The 19598-nt window shown below is 37.4% G+C and overlaps 1 protein-coding gene across 1 annotated transcript in view; it reads right to left on the minus strand.

Moving 5' to 3' along the window:
• GLDN (gliomedin) overlaps positions 1 to 19598 on the minus strand; it is a 72185-nt gene that overhangs the window by 18667 nt on the left and 33920 nt on the right. The window contains exons 3-4 of the mRNA XM_044660048.1: positions 15690 to 15707; positions 15067 to 15174 (exon numbers count right to left, since the gene is read on the minus strand). Coding sequence (XP_044515983.1) covers positions 15067 to 15174; positions 15690 to 15707 — 126 coding nt within the window. The remainder of the gene's footprint in view (positions 1 to 15066; positions 15175 to 15689; positions 15708 to 19598) is intronic.

Consider the following 19598-nt stretch of genomic DNA (forward strand, 5'->3'; position numbering starts at 1 on the left):
TCTATCTATCTATCTATCTATCTATCTATCTATCTATCTATCTATCTATCTATCCCCCTAATTGCCTAAGCATAAATAATCATCCAGGTTACTGATTATATTGTTTATTAGTAGTGTAACCAATAATAAAATGAAAACACATATGATTTACATTAAATGTCTGCTTTGAGAAAGATCATAGCCCAAATTTCCCCTTACCTAATAATTTCTAAATTTCGGAAACACGGATCTACCATTCACTTCTCTTAGGATACCAGTTAAAGTCTCTTTTTATGAGTTCTCAATATGTTTCTTTGCCAGATAAGTTCTTAGTCTTTCCTTGTGCTTTAGGAAGATTAATTGACAGCTGAATGGAGGACGGACTAGAGTGGGGAGAGACTTGAGGCAGGTCTGAGGTGATAAGGGTTTGCACTAGGGTGGTGGCAGTGTCTGAGAGGATAAAGGGATATAGAAGAGAGCTATTGTGGAGGTAAATTTGACAGGACTTGGCAACAGATTGGATATAGGAAATAAAAGAGAGTAAGGAGTTGAGGATGACATATTGGCTGTGAGCCTGGGTGATTGGGAAAATGGTGGTATCCTTGACAGTAATAAAGAAGTTAGAAAGAGGGGAAGATGTTAGTGAGAAAGATAATGAATCCAGTTTGGGATATGTTGATTAAGATGTCTATGTGACATCTAGTTTGAGAGATCTAATAGGCAACTGGAGATATGAGTGTAGAAGTTAGGAGTATAGTTAGGGCTGGTTAAATAGATCTGAGAATTATAAACAGAGAGATGAAAAATGATTAAAGATCATTTAAGGTGAAACATTTTCATCATTAAGATGAAATATGTTAGCTGATAAAATCATTAAGTGACATAGTATAAAGGAAGAACAAAAGGCCCAGGAGGACACCCACCTTTCATTGACAAAGATTCTGGAAAGTAGACTGAGGAGGAATAGTTAGATAAGTAGTCAGGAGCCAAGAAAATACAAAACAAGGTCAATGAAGGCTCAGACATTCTCAGGAGTACTCAATTCAGAAAGTAAGTCTGGATGAATGAGTAGAATAAGACTCTCACCATAAAGAGCTAGTCAGATGACAGGAAGACGCAAAACAAAATACACCCCAAAAGAGAAGGACTTTAAAAACATCTACAAAGCAGTAAAGAAAAATACAGATTTGATTCAGGCTAAACTAGAATTCCTAAAAGAAACAAAGTAAGAACTTTTAAAAGAGTTTCAAAAATAATTTTATAAGTGAGAATGCTAGAGAAAAGAAATGAGAGTGGTAGAAAAAAGATTTGAAAAAAGAATTAACAAATTAGCAAAAAGTACCCAAATAACAAAATTGTAATGGACCAAATGTATTCCATGAGACAACAAGAAATATTAAAATAAATTCCAAAGACTAAAAATCAGAAGAATATGTGAAGTATCAAATATATATATATATATTTTTAAAAACTGACCTAGAAAAAATATTCAGGAAAGATCATTTAAGAATCATTTGTTTACTTGAAAACAATGATTAGAAAACAGCCTGGACATTATACTTTTAAATCTTGGCTTGAACACTGATGGATTGGATAACTCTGGGCAAATCACTTATAACTGTTCTCAGCCTCAGTTTCCTCATTTATATAATTAGGGGGACTTGATTTAATGATATCTAAGTCTCCTTTAAGTTCTAAAAATTTGTTAATTAACCTAGGAATATTTTCAACGACAAGAGGACCATTACTTTAGTGGAATCTAGCAAATTGTTTTCAAATAAAATTTATAATACATTGAATACAACTGATCTCTAAATTATAGTTATTTGGTACTTCAGAGAATTGCCATCTTCTCAGTAGCATGTGTGTAACTCCTTTATAACTTAGTAGGTGGTGCCTAAGAATTGTTAGAGTAGAAAAATTCATCATCTTTCAACTGATATGGTATTATTTTGTGGGACCTTAGCTAGGCTAGTCTTCGGACAATAGACTCAACTTGTGCTTACCTTTAACAACTTGGAAATGTTCTTGTTCCCTGACACCAGCATTATTAAAGGGTCACACTAAAATAATAGTTAGCATTTTTGTAGAGTCTCAAGGTTTGAAAAGCTCTTTACACATGTTCCCTTACTGATCTTCACAACAACCCTGGAAGGTAGTATTATCTTCATTTTTACAGATGAGGAAACTGAGGCTGAGAGAGGTTAAATGACTTGCCCAAAGTTAGACAGCTTAGTAAGTGTCTGAGAAAGGATTTGAAGTCAGATCTTCCTGACTCTAGGTCCTAATTTCTATCCACTCTTCCACCTAGCTGCCCCATAGATAGTATAGTTTGACAATAATGGGCTCATGGCTTTAGAGATCACTCAGTTCAACCTATCCTGGCGCTCATTTGTTTGGCAAAGGCTCTTATGCCCATGTGTGTAAGAAGGAAGGGTAGCTCTGTATGATACAGCATTCTTTTGTCTGCATTTTAAATATAAATTTAGGCACGTTATCTACTGGGAACAAAAGATGAGAACTGTTGCCATAGAATCCAAGCACACTGACCCAAGAATGTCACTAATACCATCTAAAGATTTTACAAGACCCAGATATAACAGAGCTTAGGAAAATTGTCTGGTGGTTACTTGATGATATTATTTTCAAGATATTATTGACTTCACAATGGCCTTTCTGACCTCTCAATGCCTGATTTCGGATTATATTCCTTCATTCTTTTGTCTCTTCCTTCTTAAGAAGTTCATATATGTAAACTGCAGAGCTTTCATGTTTGAATTCATTGATTTGAATTCATTGATTAAGAAAATTGGCATTTTCTTAATCTCCAAATTTTTGAATAGCTAAGAAGTCAAGTTATCTAGTATTAAAGACCATTTTTTATTGCTGTGTTTTGGTGTGTGTCATTATAGATAGGAATATTGTATGAACTGGCAAAAAATCAACCCCAAGAAGACTAAAAAAACCCACCACAACCACTCTGAGCATTCTGAGCAACCTGGAGGAGGACAGATGATGAAGAGCATCTCATTTGGATAGAGAAGTGGCAAGTTATGGGTATGGAATGCTGAATATACTGCCACACGGTCACTGTCTTGATTTTACTGTATTATTTTTCCTTTGCTACAAGTGATCAAGGATGACTACATTGGAGTGTGAATGTATGTGTATATACCGTTTTGGGGGACTCTTTACAAAGATTTTTATAAGAATGAAAGAGTTTGGCTACCTCACAATTCTGTTGTGGCCTTTTAATCTTTTTAAGAAAAGGAAGGGAACTATTATTATTATTATTATTATTAGATGATATATGGCACATAGTATAATTACACATTGTATAATACTTATCTAAGAATTGCCATTTATGGATTGATTTAAGATTTATGAAGTGCTTTACATATATTATCTCATTTGATTCTCATATTCCTAGAAGGTAAGCACTAGTGATTATTATTTTACAAATGAGGAAATTGCTGCTTATAGAGTAATAACATAATCCCCAAAGCATGTGCAAAGACTTTTCTTATTTCTATTTTTGTGTGGAATTCCATTATTAGATGATGGAAGGTTGGGGGAAAATTTTTTTCCTTAAGGAGAGCCTTACTAAAATATCCTCTCTTGTTTCTTAGGAAAATTTAAATTTGTCATAGAGCTGGAAGAATGGAGTGTTGGAAGTACAACCAAGTCTGGTCTTCATTTTCCAGTAAAATTTCCTGTTGTGGCCCCCTCATTTTGCATCTACACTACTTAGACAAAGGGAGGTCTTCCAGTCTGCCCACTCTATGAAGTATTATTAGCCTAAGTGTTTGGAGAGAGAGAGACAGACAGACAGACAGACAGACAGACAGACAGAGAGAGAGAGAGAGAGAGAGAGAGAGAGAGAGAGAGAGAGCTGGCCTTAGACTTAGCATGTCCTTGGTTCAAGTCTTGCCTCTGACCGAGGGCAGCTCACTTACCATCTCAGTGCCTTGAACATGAGTTGCTTGTGATCTGCCTTTAACAAGGATATTTCCACCTAGATTTTTATTTTTATTTTGAATTGAATTGAATGAATCTTGAGAAGTCTCTGGGCTAATATTATATGATGATCAAGTGTGAAGGACTAAATAAATATCCACAAAGCAAGTCTCCAAGATAACCACGAGGGATTCATGATGAAAATGCTATCTATGGCCAAAGAAGGGACTGTTGGAATCCCAGTGCAGATCCAAGCGTGTCATCTTCCACTTTATTTCCTTTGTGAGATTTTTATTGTATATGTGATACATGTCTTGTATTATGATATGAACAATATGGAAATATGTATTTCCTGAAAGTGTGGGTATAACCTATACCAGATTATTTACTGCCTTTGGGAGAGGAGGGAGAAGGGAGGGAGGGAGAAAATCTGAATTCCAAAATGTCAGAAAACAATGGTCCAAAATTGTTTGTACATGCAATAAAATTTTTTTATTCTCTGGGTTTAGGGAGAATTCTATTTCCTTACTTCAGAAGTAGGGAAATATTTTTTTCCCTGAATTTGTTTGAGGTGAAGTTCCCCTATCTTTCATAGTGTTAGCTATCAGGTCTTGTGTGATCCTGATTATAAATCCTTAGTACTGGCATTTAAAAAAAAATTTCAGACTGCTCTCCTTCATTTACTAATGCCTCATTACTAAATCTATCTCCAAGCTGAGCTTTTTGCTCCTAATGTCTCTTTCTTTTAGACCATTGTTTCCTTTGTTCTTATCATATAAGGAAAAATATAGAGCAAGAGGTGTCTTGATTGGCTAAGACTGAACCTAGCATTGAAATATGGATCAATAAACTGTCAATCAAATGAATAAATTAGATAATATGAACTTGAACACATTAAATAAATGTCAGTTATTATTTTTGTTTGGAGCCACCCCTGGAGGCCAGTCTTAGATAAGCAAGGATTAGAGGAGGGGGTGGTGTCCTAAGATTTTAAAGGCAATAAATAGAACCTGGGGCAGCTAGGTGATGTAGTGGATAGAGCACTGGGCATGGAGTCAGGAAGAAATAAGTTCAAATCCAGCCTTAGACATGTATTAGCTGTATGACCCTGGACAAGTCACTTAACTCTCTTTGCCTCAATTTCCTCATCTGTAAAATGAGCTGGAGAAGGAAATGGCAAACCAATCCAGTGTCTTTGCCAAGAAAACCCCAAATGGGGACACAAAGAGTTGGACATGACTAAAATGAACAAACAACAATGATACTTAGGGAAATGTTAAATAATTAAGATATAGAACTAGAAGGAACTTTGGAAGCCATTGAGTTCAAATCTTATCTCATAAGTAAAGGAAATGAGCCCCAGAGAGGTTTAAGTTATTTAATTTTTCAGGCTGAAACTGGGCTAAATAAACTCTGAAGTCTCTTTTTACTTGAAAACTCTGTGATTCTATAGCCTCGGGCAAATGACTTCACTCTCTGGGCTTCAGTTTCTTTATTTGTGAAATCAGAGGGTTGGACTAGATATTCCCTAATGGCCATTCTAGCTCTAAATTTATAATACCATAAATTAAAAACCTAACAAAGGCTTCTGGTTATCTACTGCATTCATTATGTCTAGCTTTCAAGATTCTCCAAAATCTGGTCCTTCCTATCTACCTAATTTATATACTTTTAAAATGTCTACAAGCATTCTTGAACTTTTATCGCCTTCAGGATTTAGTACCCTTCCAACTCTTCTTGGCCAGCATCGAGGGAGATAGAGTTCTGACTTCAACACTTTTATTTCCTCCCAGCAATCCATTTAACTATATTAGCACCAAGGGATGTGACTTCAACCTCCACTCTTCCCCTCTCCAACCCCGAAACTTTGGCGCATCCCTCCTCTGTGTGTTAGTTGAAAATACAAACAAACAAACAAACAAAAATTGGGGAGCAACCTAGTTAAGAATGGGACGGTGCCCCTAATGGACTTTAACTCTCTACTGCACTGTCCTCTGTTTATTACAATAAGGTTACCCGATGATTTGCATTAGATCATTTGAATCCTACAATTTAACCTCTTGCTTTATACAAATTAGTGGACTAAGAGCATGTCTCCCCTTCTGGGACTTTTCAGTCATTCTAGTATGAGAGCTGCCAGTCCTTAGTGTATTCAGGGATGTACTGATGCGCCATGGTGGTGATGTGGAGGAGATTGCTGCTGAAGCCATTGGAGGATGGAGCTGTAAAGCAGCAGGCACAAGGTAGTAGGCAAAGTTAGGCTGGAGAGCTGGTGGAAAGAAAGGAGGGGCAGGGTTCAACAGAGGCTGAAGGCGGGAGTTCAGGCTTAGGGACAGAGGGTTCTGGGCCACTATGTCCAAAACAGTTCAGACTCAAGCTGTACAGTGTTGGGGGAGAGGGATCAATGACGCAGAGGATTAGTCAGAGAACTGACTGTTTCACAGAGCCCTGGGCTTTTGCTTTTGTAATTTCTGGACTATTCAGTTGACCATACCCTCCAGGCAGAACTGTGGTCATTAAATGGACACCTCCTAGTTCATAGGGTCATATCTTTAGAGCTAGAAAGGACATTGGAGTACACATGGTCCAACTCCATCATCTGCAGATAAAGAAACTGAGGCCCAAGAATTTTTCTAAAACCCAGTATAATTAGAATGTTGTACCCCAAAGACTCCATCTCCCAGAATTCTTTTTCTCATCCCCCAAATTCCTTTTTTCTCTCATCACCATGTTTCATCCTCACATTTTGGAAATAAGTTATGAGTAACTCCGCTCTCGGGCACTCTTCTTTTGCAACCACGCCTGAGTTAGCTCCCTCTTTATTCTAGCTTTTTATTTTCCCTTACTTTAAGTTATTATTAATAAATCTTATTAAATATAATACTTGAAGATGTTGTACATTAATTTTTAAGTTTACAATCCTTAACTCTAGGCAATTGGGGTTAAGGGACTTGTCCAAGGTCACACAACTAGAAAGAGGACAGATTTGAATGCAAGACTTCCCATCTCTAGCTCTGGCTCTCTCTCCACTGTGCTACCTAGCTGGGGGCCCAAGAATGTTAAGTGATTTGTCCAAGGTCACACAGGTGGTAAGCTTAAGAAATGGGATTTCAACCCAGGTCTGTGGACACCGAGTGAGTACTCTTTTTATATTGTACTATGTAGGTCCCCAAGTTCTGATAAACTTAATTCCCTTGAGATTGGAAAATTATCGTCACTTCCCTGGAAAATATGGTATATCATAGAGGAAGACCACATTTTCTGGCTTGACTTGGGATTCTGACAGAAGTTCCATGTGGTCAAGTGTCTAAAAGTTTGGTCACAAGTGGCTTTCTCCTTTTTAGTTTTGGTTAGGTTGATTTTTCTGGGATTCTATTTCTAGTAAGACAAGATAATAATCTCCCTCCCTGAAGTTGGTGACCAACATAACTCTGGTCATTTTAATTAAAGAATGATTTTCAGCCTTTGAGATAGTCTTGATGTTGGGGCATATGGTTATGATGGTTCTTCCACCAGTTAGCTGAGTGACAAGTAGCCTCACCTGCCTTATCTAACTTCCTCACCCTCTTGTGGAAAATGAGGGGATTTGGACTAGATCAGAGAGGTCAAACACTGGGCTGCATGTCCTTGAACCAGATTAGAGTGTAATCAATAAATGTATAATAAAAATATAAATATATTACATAATAAGTAACATAATAAAATTAATTTAATATAATAATTAATTTTAATAGATTTAACAGCAAATACTAGTATATAATTATGTTAACTATAATTTAAATAAAATTATTACTAGTATCAATAATAAGATCATAAATGAATAATAAATAAAATATAATAAAACATAGATAATATTATATTTTAAAACAAGTTAATGTAGCCCATAGGAATCCTCATATATGGCTTAGTGGCCCCTGTTTCTATTTGAGTTAGATACCACTGGACTAGATAACCTCTAAAGTTCTTTCTAGTTCCAATATTCTATGATTCTTAATCTTATGTTCAATCATTATACAACTTTTTGTAACTCTGTTTCGATTTTCTTGGCAAAGATACTGCCATTTCCTTCTCCAGCTCATTTTACAGATGAAGAAACTGAGTCATACCACGGTTAATGACTTGCCCAAGGTCACACCGATATTTAAGTGTCTGAAGTCAGATTTGAAGTTGTGAAGATAGAGGTCCAGCACTCTATCCACTGAACCACTTAGAAGCCCTGATGATTCTTAAAAATTTGATCATCTTTCTATCTAGCTCTAAACATTTCCTTCCTCCCCACCCTACAATGGCTCCCTCTTCCCTGAGATGGAAAGAATTCCTAATGCTATAGCTTCTTGAAGGCGCCATGTTTTTCCTATTTTTTTCATCTCTCCAGGAAACCAAAGGATTGATGTCAACCTAGAACTCCAGGAAGAGTGTTCACTCTAGAGGTACAGATGCCCACAGACCTATCCTATTATCTCCTTTTTGGCCAGATTTACTAACCAGTTTTTGTTGTAGTGTTCTCACAGGCAGAGATATGCCTTATGCCTCTCTTATTCTCCTCCTCTTGGAACCTAACACATGGCTAGGCATAAAATAGATCGACCAAATTTTTACCGATTGAATGCTGTTCATCGAAGTCTCTGTATATCTAGGAAGTAAATCTGATTTAAATTTCTAGTGGTTTCTTGGGACAAACCAAATGGTCTATAGGGACATCATCATCATTATTCTGTGATGACATTCTCTGATAATTATTATAATAAACATAAGTATCAGTTAATCCAGAATAATTTGTAGTTGTATTTCTTGGACTGAACTGACCTGGGAACTCTGCCTTTTTTTCTGCATGCCACGTTTTCACAGAGGACTCCTGCTAAGCAATGCGGGAAGGACAACCTGCCAACTGGTAATGAGTTCCAATAATTCTGCCAGAGGGTGTCGTTTTTTTTTTTTTTTTTGCATGTTGTTTTTCTCTCATTTTATGAGCTTATTTTATGAGCAAGACATATCTGCTACCCACTTGTGATCTGTCATTTCCATTTTACTTAAAAAAGTGAAAGGATAGGTAGGATGCAAAAGTTTGCTCATCAAACTCAAATTAAGACAGTCATTAGTTTGTGTTCAAGGTCTTGTAGTTAACAATGCCTTTGGACTTTAATTTGGGAGGAATTAAAGCATGTTTGTTTCAAGTATTTATCTTATTCTATGCAAGAAATGATGAAATTGGACTAGAAAATACTATATGCCCTGGAAGTTTGTGGCCTCCCAAATTGTGTGATAATAGAAGCCTAATACTACAGTCTCTGTCTCTGTCTCTCTCTGTCTCTGTGTCTCTCTCTGTCTCTGTGTCTCTGTCTCTATGTGTGTATCTGTATGTGTCTGAAAAACAGAGATAGGGAGAAAGAGAGTGGGGAGAGAGAAAAGGAGAGGTAGAAAAAGAGAAAGAGAGAGACAGAAATAGAGACAAAGAGAAAGAGAAAAGGGGGAAAGTCAGGAGGAGAGCGTCAGACAGAAAAGGGAGGGGGAGACAGAGAAAGAGACAGAGAGACAAAGACAGAGACAGAGACAGAGACAGACAGAGAGAGATGAGGGAGAGAGACAGAAAGAGAAAAAGGGGAAAGTCGGGAGGAGAGAGACAGAGACAGAAAAGGGAGGGGGAGACAGAGAGAGAGAGACAGAGAGACAGAGACAGAGAAAGAGAGAGAGAGAGAGAGAGACAGACAGACAGACAGACAGACAGACAGACAGACACACAGACAGAGACAGAGAGACAGAGACAGAGAGACAGGGAGAGAGACAGAGACAGACACAGAGAGAGAAACAGAGAGACAGAGAGACAGAGAGGAAATATAGTTTATAGGGCAAATTCAGTTGGAGAAGGGGGAGGCAGACTGGTCCTAGATAAGGTAATCCAACCACAGGTGAAAGGAGTGGCTCATTCCTTTCCCTGACCTCCATGTCTACTTCTGCAAATTTATCCACTTCTGGGCCTGCCTTTTACCCCTACTCCCTGTAGAGATACAGGCAACAGAAGACTAAACATCTCCCTCTATGTCAGTGCCTGGTCTTATGCTAGGCAAAGATAAATTAACTATAACAATGACATATATGTGTAAATAAAATAAATCTCATATATAATTTTTTTCTTTTAATGAGAGAACTTATCATGAGAGGAAACAATAGATAATTGCCATTTTATTATCTCTTCTTTTCTCTCTGTTTTTATTCTCTAATGTATCTTTCGCCTTAAAAAATAAACTAAAACAAAAGCCACCCCCCCACAAACCAAATAACCCTTCAACTGATCTTGTTCTATTTTAGATATAGTTTCCCTTTTTTGCTATGAAACTTCTCAAATGCATGGCCCACTTTAACTGTCCTCTCTTTTTAACCATCTCTCCTTTGGAATTCCTTGCAAAGAAGCTTCCTGGCACTTCTAAAATCATTCTTTCAAAAGGTTACTAATGAAAATCTTGGTAACAAAATCAGTAGTTTTTTCATAATCTTCATCCTCCTTGACTATCTCAGTGGTATTTGGCATTATTCATTTATCCCTCTCTGCCTTCTATTTTTTTTTTTTTTACTTTTATCCTGGTTTTCCTGGTCTCTTTTGCTGACTCTCCTTCCCTTTGCTTCCTAACTAGAATTTCCTCCCAAGACTCAGTCCTCATCCCCCTGCTGTTTCTTGCCTTGTACTTCCTCAGTGCATGCAACCCCTCCCATGGCTTTAATTATCACTTCTGATGAAGGTGACTCACAATTCCCTATCTACAGCCCTGACCTGTACTCTAGACCTGTATTTCCAACTGTTTATAGGATGCTCCCACTTGGATACATCAGGCCATATTCTCAAATTCAACATGTTCTAAACTGAACTCCTCATTATCTTTATGAATCAGAACTCCATTTCACATTTTGATCTCATAATTTTCCTTAATATCTGTTCTAGAAATGGTATAGCCATCTTTATCTCTTTCTTCTCTTTTATCCTCTATTTACATTCATACAGTCACCAAGGAAAGTCATTTCTTCCTTTGAAATGTCTCTCAGGTTCCATTTCATAGTTCTCTCATGACTATATCTTTGCTGTCAAGCTGGTTTTAATTCCTATATTACCTCTTCCCACTTAACTAACTTCCCTTCCCTTCCCTTCCCTTCCCTTCCCTTCCCTTCCTTCTCTTTCCTTCCCTTCCCTTCCCTTCCCTTCCCTTCCCTTCCCTTCCCTTCCCTTCCCTTCCCTTCTCTTCCCTTCCCTTCCCTTCCCTTCCTTCCCTTCCTTCTCTTTCCTTCCCTTCCCTTCCCTTTACTTCCCTTCACTTTCCTTCACTTTCCCTTTTATCCTTCCTTTTTTCTTTTATCCTTCCATTTTCCTTTCCCTTCCCTTTCTTTTTGTTATTTTTATTTTCTTGGTAGTGGATAAATGGAATGGGAAAAGCGTTCCAAGCTTGTAAATCAACACAAGGAAACTCCTAGTGATGAAACATCTCCCTACATCAACACAGATGGGCAATTCCTCTGTGACTTGGAGTCTTCAAAAATTGCCTAGGATACAGAGAAGTTAATAACTTGCCCATCATTGGCTAAGGCAGTGCATTTCAGGAATAGGAATTATTTAGCATACATCTTCTCAACTACGAGGTTAGCCTTCTCTCCACTGCTGCTTCTCATTAATCTTCCTAAAAATATATTTTAATCATATCTTAAGATCTTAGATTTAGAGCTGGACTGGACTTTAGGAATCATCTAGTACAACTCCTTTATTTTACAGATTAGAAAACAGAGGCCAGAGAGATAAAGTCACTTTTCATATATGCTGACTATATTACTATAACAAATATATGTTTATATAATATTTTCATTTATGCTGACTATATAACTACAACAAATATATGTTTATATAATATTTTCATACATACTGACTATATAACAAATATATGTTTATATAATATTGTCATACATACTGACTATATAACAAATATATGTTTATATATATAATATTTTCATACATACTGACTATATAACAAATATATGTTTATATAATATTTTCATACATACTGACTATATAACAAATATATGTTTATATAATATTGTCATACATACTGACTATATAACAAATATATGTTTATATATATAATATTTTCATACATACTGACTATATAACAAATATATGTTTATATAATATTTTCATACATACTGACTATATAACAAATATATGTTTATATAATATTTTCATACATACTGACTATATAACTATAACAAACATATGTTTATATAATATTTTCATACATACTGACTATATAACTATAACAAACATATGTTTATATAATGTTTTCATATATACTGACTATATAACTATAACAAATATATGTTTAAATAATATTTTCATGTATATTGACTATATAACTATAACAAATATATGTTTAAATAATATTTTATATATACTGACTATATGACTATAACAAATACATTTATATGATATTTATAAATATTGACTATTGTATAAATGGAGATTTTGAACCTTGGACTTCATCCCCCATAAGTCCCTTAGTTTTCCCAAAATTCCCTTTAATCTCTCCTGCGCCTCCATGTTTGCGTGGTCACGTTATTGGTTTATATTTGGCTGTAACTCCTCCCTCTTTCTCTTTTGTTCCTGGGAGCAGGCCGGTTAGTAACCTTTTAGTTAGGTCTCTGTTAGTTTATTATTAATAAAATAGTCATAAATATAATATTTAGTATTTTGCATATTAAGTTTAAAATCCACACTATAACTATAACAAATATGTTTATATAATATGTTCACATGTACTGATTATATAACTAGAACAAATATATCTAATATATTCTATGTGCTGACTATAAGTACTATAACCATAACAAGTATATATAAGATATACATATATGTACATTGACCCCAACTACAATGATGTATTATAATTATATAATATGACAATGATAATAATTATATATGCATATAATATATGCATACATATATTTGTTGTTCATTTGTTTCAGTTGTGTCCGACTTATTGACCTCATTTGGGTTTTTCCTGCCAGAGAAACTGGAGAATTGCCATTTTCTTCTCCAGGTCATTTTACAGATGTGGAAATTGAGGCAAAGTGGGTTAAGTGACTTGCCCTGGGTCACTCAGCTAGAAGGCGTCTGAGACCAAAATTTAACTTAGAGAGACGAGTCTTTCTGATTTTAGACTTGACATTCTATTCACTTTGCCACTAGCTGCCCACATATGTATATTAATTGACTAAATACAACTCTAAAAAATCCATGTGTATATAATATATGCACCTGTGTATACACTGATGATAAATATAACTATGGCAAATATTTATACACATTTATGTGTCTATGTATAGGTGTATATACACTGACTATAACTATAACTACAAGTATAACCATATAAATACCTATAAATAAGTGTGTACACACACCCCAGCCAGGGGTTATGAGGGACGGAAGGCTGGGCCTGAAATCAGGAAAACTCATCTTCCTGATGAGCCTCAGACACTTATTAGCTTTGTGATGCTGGGCAAGTCATTTAAGCCATTTTGCCTCAGTTTTCTCATCTGTAAAATGAGTTGGAAAAGGAAATGGCAAAATACTCCAGTATCTTTGCCAAGAAAACCCCAAATAGGGTCCCAGAGAATTGGCTATGACTGAAACTCCATGTATTGTGGTAAAGGTTTAACAACTGATTCTCCAAAAAAAAAAAAAAAAACCCAAACCCTCCAATTAAAACACCTCCCCCCAATACACACACAGCATACTTTTAAGTTTAATCTATATAAGTGACATCTTCTCTATCACTTTCTTATGTCAACAACCAAGAAAACAATAAACTAAACTCTGATTTGTACCATTTGCCAATTTCCTAGGTGTAAATGCTCACACTGAAAATTTAACAATCCACACACACCCCAAAAGTCCTTAGCAGAATTCACCAAAAACTGATAACCAGTATCACCATTATTCAATCAGTTTCCAAGCTTTCTTGAGGCGAACTCCTTGACATCTCACTTCTGTCCTCTTCTGTTTACTCATAACCTTGACTCTAATTGAAGTCTTTCTCACCTCTCACAGGTATTATTGTATCAGCTTCTAAATTAGACTCCCAGCTTTGTCTCCCCCTTCTCCATTTGATCTTTTCGCATGGCTGCCAAATTTTTATTTTTAAAATACAGAATTGAGTACATCATCTGCTTAAAAATCTTCAATGTCTCCCTAGTGCCTATAGCATAAAGGATAAAATCTTCACCTTGAAATTCAAAGACCTTTACAAATAGAGCTCCCACCTACTCTTATAGTCAATATTTAATATTATTCTCCATCATGCATTCTGTTTTGGTCCAAATGGACTTCTGATTGTTTCCCAAATATCTCCCACTGCCATGCCCTTACCCATGTGGTTTTGCCATGTCTGAAGCATGCTTTGTCCTTACTTCTACCTTGTGGATTTCTTCTCTTCCTTCCTTGAAAGAATAATTCGGGGCTCTACCTTTTACAGAGGACTTTTCTAATCCTTCTAGACATCAACTCTCTCTCCTGAAATTACTTTGAATACTTTCTATGTCTTTTCTATGTATGTGTCTCAGTACATATCATACCTCTCAGAATGTAAATTCCCTGAAAGCAGGGACTGTCTCACTTTTGTCTTTGTATTCCTAGACCTAGATGTATTCTGTACCTAGAAGATGCTTAATAAGTGTGTGTTGAGTTGAAATGAATAACCTTTGGGCCAAAACAGAAGGATCTAGGATATTAGGGCACTGGGTGATAGAGAAGGGAGCAGAGAGAACACCACTGGGGGCTTCAGGACCAATCTGGTTCATAATATTCTCCTTATTTCTCTCCTTATCCTCTGTCAGCCTTTAATCCTCAAAGCAAATCAAATTATGGGGTTCAGAACCAAGTTGGAGAAATCACTTTTCCCAAGTCTTAAATCAGAATTTGTTAAGGTTTGACTAAGGACTGGGAGAAGAGGGGAAGAGCCTGCAGAAAAGATCACAAAGACTTTTAGGGTGTCACTGAACCAAAAGCTCCCAAATCTCTCAATCACTACTTTTCTTTTTCCCAAATGCAGTCACAAGAACATGGGATAAGGGGATTATTTGTGAGTTTTGACAAAATACCCATTTTTCCTTTTTTCCCATTTGTTCCTTTTTCTCCTTTTGGTCCTTGAATGCCAGGCAACCCATCTGATCCATTGCGTCCCGGTAACCCATTTATTCCTGGGGGTCCTAAACCAAAACATAAAATTAGTGAATTTTTGCAGAATATTCAGCACTAGCTTTAAACTGGACTGGAATTAATACAAATTCTTTAGAAACATTTTAATATAGTTCCCCCCAGTTACAAGCAAGAATGATTTTCAACATAGATTTTCCAAAATTATAACATGCAAATTGTCTCCTTCCCTCTCTTTCCTCCCCCTCCCAGAGCTGGTAAGCATTTGATCTGGGATACAAAGCAGGATAAAACCATCAGTAAGAAAAGCTGCAGGGCTGATGGGTTGAATCCAGGCTGCCAAAGAGAGTTTGACAATAAGAGCTATCTCCTCCTTCCCTATCCTTTCTTTCCCAGGCAACAGACAGGGAATAGAATGCTCAGAATTGTTGGGCTTATGATCCAGGGAAAGAGATGGGGATGAGGTATAGACTTATTCCAGTTGCTTTCCCTTCTCTTTCTCCCACAATCTGATAGAGAAATACCCAGCCACTCTCCTCATGCTACTAGAAATTCAGTGGTGTCTTACCTGGTAAGCCAGGTGGACCTAAAACAGAAAAAAGTAGATATATATAAATAAATATGCTTATGTATATGTTAGAAAGAAAATTGATGGCAAAAGTAAAATTAGCATAAAAACATAGAGCAGAGCATCTCACTCTTCCCACTTAATGTCCCTCCTTCTTTAACCACTTAAAAAAATTCTTATCTTCTGTCTTAGAATCAATTGTGTATTGGTTCCAATGCAGAAGAGCAGTAAGGGTTAGGCAATGGGGGTTAAGTGACTTGCCCAAGGTCACACAGCTAGGAAGGGTCTGAGGCCAGATTTGAACCCAGGACCTCCCATCTCTAGAACTTGGATCTTAATGCACTGAACCAACTACTTGTCTTACCCATCTCTGACCCCCATCCACTTTTAAGGTCTATTACTAAACATTTGGCTAGTTACAATGAACAAATTGAAACCATAGTTTTAGTTTAGAGTTCATGAAATAAATATGTTGAAAGAGACCATGTAAGAAATCAGTCTTTGCCTAATTTTCATCTGACAAAAAATATTTCCTATTCAGTCCTGGTGACTGATGTACGAAGTTGTCATCACACAAATGTTTATCCTTCCTAAACATAGACTTAAGTAAGCCGATAATTATTCTGCTTAAATTATTTAGTACCTTATCAGAAGGGCATTTCTTTACTACAGCAGTCAAGTTAATGTGGTATAACCCAGTTCTCCAGGGATTTGGGTTTTTATCCCTTTAAATTGTATGAGAAAAGTAAGGGTCAGTATCAGATAACAAAACCCTTCCTGGGTGCATAATGGGCAAGGAATTTCAGGGCTTCGGAGGAGTCACTCGCAGATATTCCAACAAACAAATTCTTTCTGCCCCCAAAGAGGTACGTCTTACTTTATATCATTCTTCTTGGGCGCTCAGGTAAGTTAATGAGATTAAAACATAAAGAACAGAAATAAATCCGCGTGTTTTTCAAAGACTATTTCCAGCCAGGACTGGAAAGCTCTTTCCATAAATTCATGCGCGTATCCATTTACTCATTTTACTCCCTAACCAGCGTGTCAGAACCCCCTGCTTCTCCCAGGTAGAGGAGGGATAGAAGGCGGAACTTCTGGGTGAAGACGTTCTCCCTCTTCATACCTCGTCTTAGAAAGCCGACTGATGCACCAAGAGGTTAAGTGACTCGCCACGAAGTGGCAGAGGTGGGACTTGAACCCGGGCTTTCCTTGCTTCAAGGCTGACTTTTTCTAGCCAGTCCACCAAAGGGCACCAAGGAGCGAGGAGTGCAAGTCTCTACCCTTAACAAGCTTGAAGTCATATTGGGCAGACGACAAGAGGGACACACGAAAAAAACAGGAAAACCGTTTCAACCAAGGAGCAGACTAGCTCAGCATGGACAGGCTCGTCCCTAAAAAGTTGACTTTCGGTGCTTTTTATTTTTGACTTCAAAGACTCAATGAAATGAAAATAAAATAAATACTATGCATCGGTAATGGTGACGGGGAATCCAACCCAAAGACGAAGAATGGTCTGCATATCAAGAGGCCAGGCAGAGGAAGTTTATCGAGGGGGTGCAGAGTGGGAAGAGCGCTCTCCTTGGGGGTCAGAAAGACCTGAATTTACATCCCACCTCGGACACTTCATTTGGCCTTGCTCAGCCCTCAGTTTCCTCATCTATAAAATGGGAGTCACAATAGTACTTATCTCATAGGTAGGGGATCACATTTGGTAGAATCTACCTCATAGTTAAGATCAAATTTGATAACATGGGGAGGTAGCTAGGTAGCACAGTGGATAGAGCGCCAGACTTGGGATTGGGAGGTCCTGGGTTCACAAAGGATCTCAGACACTTTCCCGCTGTGTGACCTTGGACAAGTCACTTAACCCAAATTGCCTAGCCCTTGCCACTCTTTTTTCTGTCTTAGAATTGATGCTAAGGTAAAGATTTTTAAAACTTAAGAATGTGTACAGTACTTTGCAAATATTAAAATGATATAAGTTATAAATTATTATTATAAATTATTATTATGTGATAATAATATATGATATAATAATATAAATCCGAGCTATCAGTTATAGTGGAGGGAACCCTGAATTGATGGTAGGGAAGGAATACCGGTTCATAGATAGGTGTGATTGCAGCTAGGTGGTGCACTGGATAGAGTGTCAAGCTTCCAGTCAGGAAGAGCTGAGTTCAAATCTCACCTCAGATACACTAGCTGTGTGACCCTGGGCAAGTCACTTAACCCTATTTGTCTCTGTTTCCTTATGTGTAAAATGAGCTGGAGAAGGAAATGGCAAATCATTACAGCATATATGCTAAGAAAACCCCCAAAATAGGGTCAGGAAGAGTCAGACATTACTAAACAACAAAAAGAATGGTAAGAGGAGAACATTCTAAAAGGAGGATTAACACAAGGTTAAATGATTTTATTGAGTCAAATATATGGATAACAGCATGGAGACTGACCTGATTAGATTAGTGAGATCAAGGTGAGAAATAGGGAGAGGTGAGGTTGGAGAAAAATTGGATGGCACAGAGACTTTTTTTGTGGGTGAGAGGAGAAATTGTGAACTTTAAAAAAAAGACTAAATATCCCTATTTCTGTCAAGCTGGCAGTACAACGCTCACTCACAGGCTGATCAGTTTTGAAGCTTGGACCTGCTCTGTTCCTGACCTGGTTTAGTTTTCCCCTCCTTATGCAATCTGACTTTCCCCCATTTCCCCATATCATCTCTCTCTGTCTCTCTGTCTCTGTCTCTGTCTCTGTCTGTCTGTCTGTCTGTCTGTCTCTCTCTCTCTGTCTCTCTGTCTCTCTGTCTCTCTCAATAAATAATGTTTTAAAAATAATTTATATATTTTACCAATCACATGTAATATATTTAAAACCCTTACCTTCTCTTTTAGAATCAATACCGTATTGGTTCCAAGGCAGAAGGACAGTAAGGGCTAGCCAATGGGGGTTATGTGACTTGCTCAGGGTCACTCAGCTAGGAAGTATCTGAGGTTAGATTTGAACCCAGGACTTCCCATCTCTAGGTCTGGTTCTCAATCCACTGAGGCACTTTACTGTCTCTTCGCCCTTCCCCCCCCCCCCATTTCTGATGTTCATGATGTCCTCCAATTTTCATGACAGCCCTATATAATACCCATCTCAGATTATTTTATGGACCAGAGTTTAAATTTTAAATTTGAAAATGAAATATTTATTTAAAATCATTTGTTTAACCCATGATCTCCTGCCTCTAGACCTGGCTTTTCATCCACTAAGCCATGAAGCTGTCCACCCTTCCAGCCATATCATATTGATGCCAGACCTAATGCAGATATCTGGACAACTTCAGTGCTTCTCTGCAGCTCAGAGCTCTTATGCTCAAGGATCCACCAACCTCATCCTTCCCAGGGGCAAAGGTTCACAGGCATGGCCCATATAGGGAGCTAGGAAAAGATGGGAGCCATCACGCTTCAATTCTCCAAAGCTTGATGTTGAAGAAGTCAACGTGCCTGATTCTCCTGCCCAGGAAAGGATTCCTTCAGGGTTCCTGCCTGTGTTCTTTTTCTTCTTAATGAATTAGTTTGTTATATTAAAGTTCCCAATATATGTCCCTCGCTCTCTCTCTCCCCTCCCCACACTAGAGAAGGCATCATCTGCCCCCCAAAAATGTGCATATAAAACTATATCGACTCTCTCTGATAAGCGATAAGTTCTTTCTCTGGAGATGGACGCGTGCAAGTCATTCTTCAAACAATATCTCTGCCTCTGTACATAAGGTTCTCTTTGTTCTGCTCACCTCCCTCTTTATCATTTCACGTAGGTCTCTCCAGCGGCAAAGGAACAGGGACAGCAAATGCTCTCCTGGTGCTCTGAGACAGAGCCTTGAGTGGCAAAGGGAGAGTTCTCCACTTTCACACAAGTTTAATATCC

The sequence above is a fragment of the Gracilinanus agilis genome, chromosome 2 (genome assembly GCF_016433145.1).
Source record: "Gracilinanus agilis isolate LMUSP501 chromosome 2, AgileGrace, whole genome shotgun sequence".
Lineage (NCBI taxonomy): Eukaryota > Metazoa > Chordata > Mammalia > Didelphimorphia > Didelphidae > Gracilinanus > Gracilinanus agilis.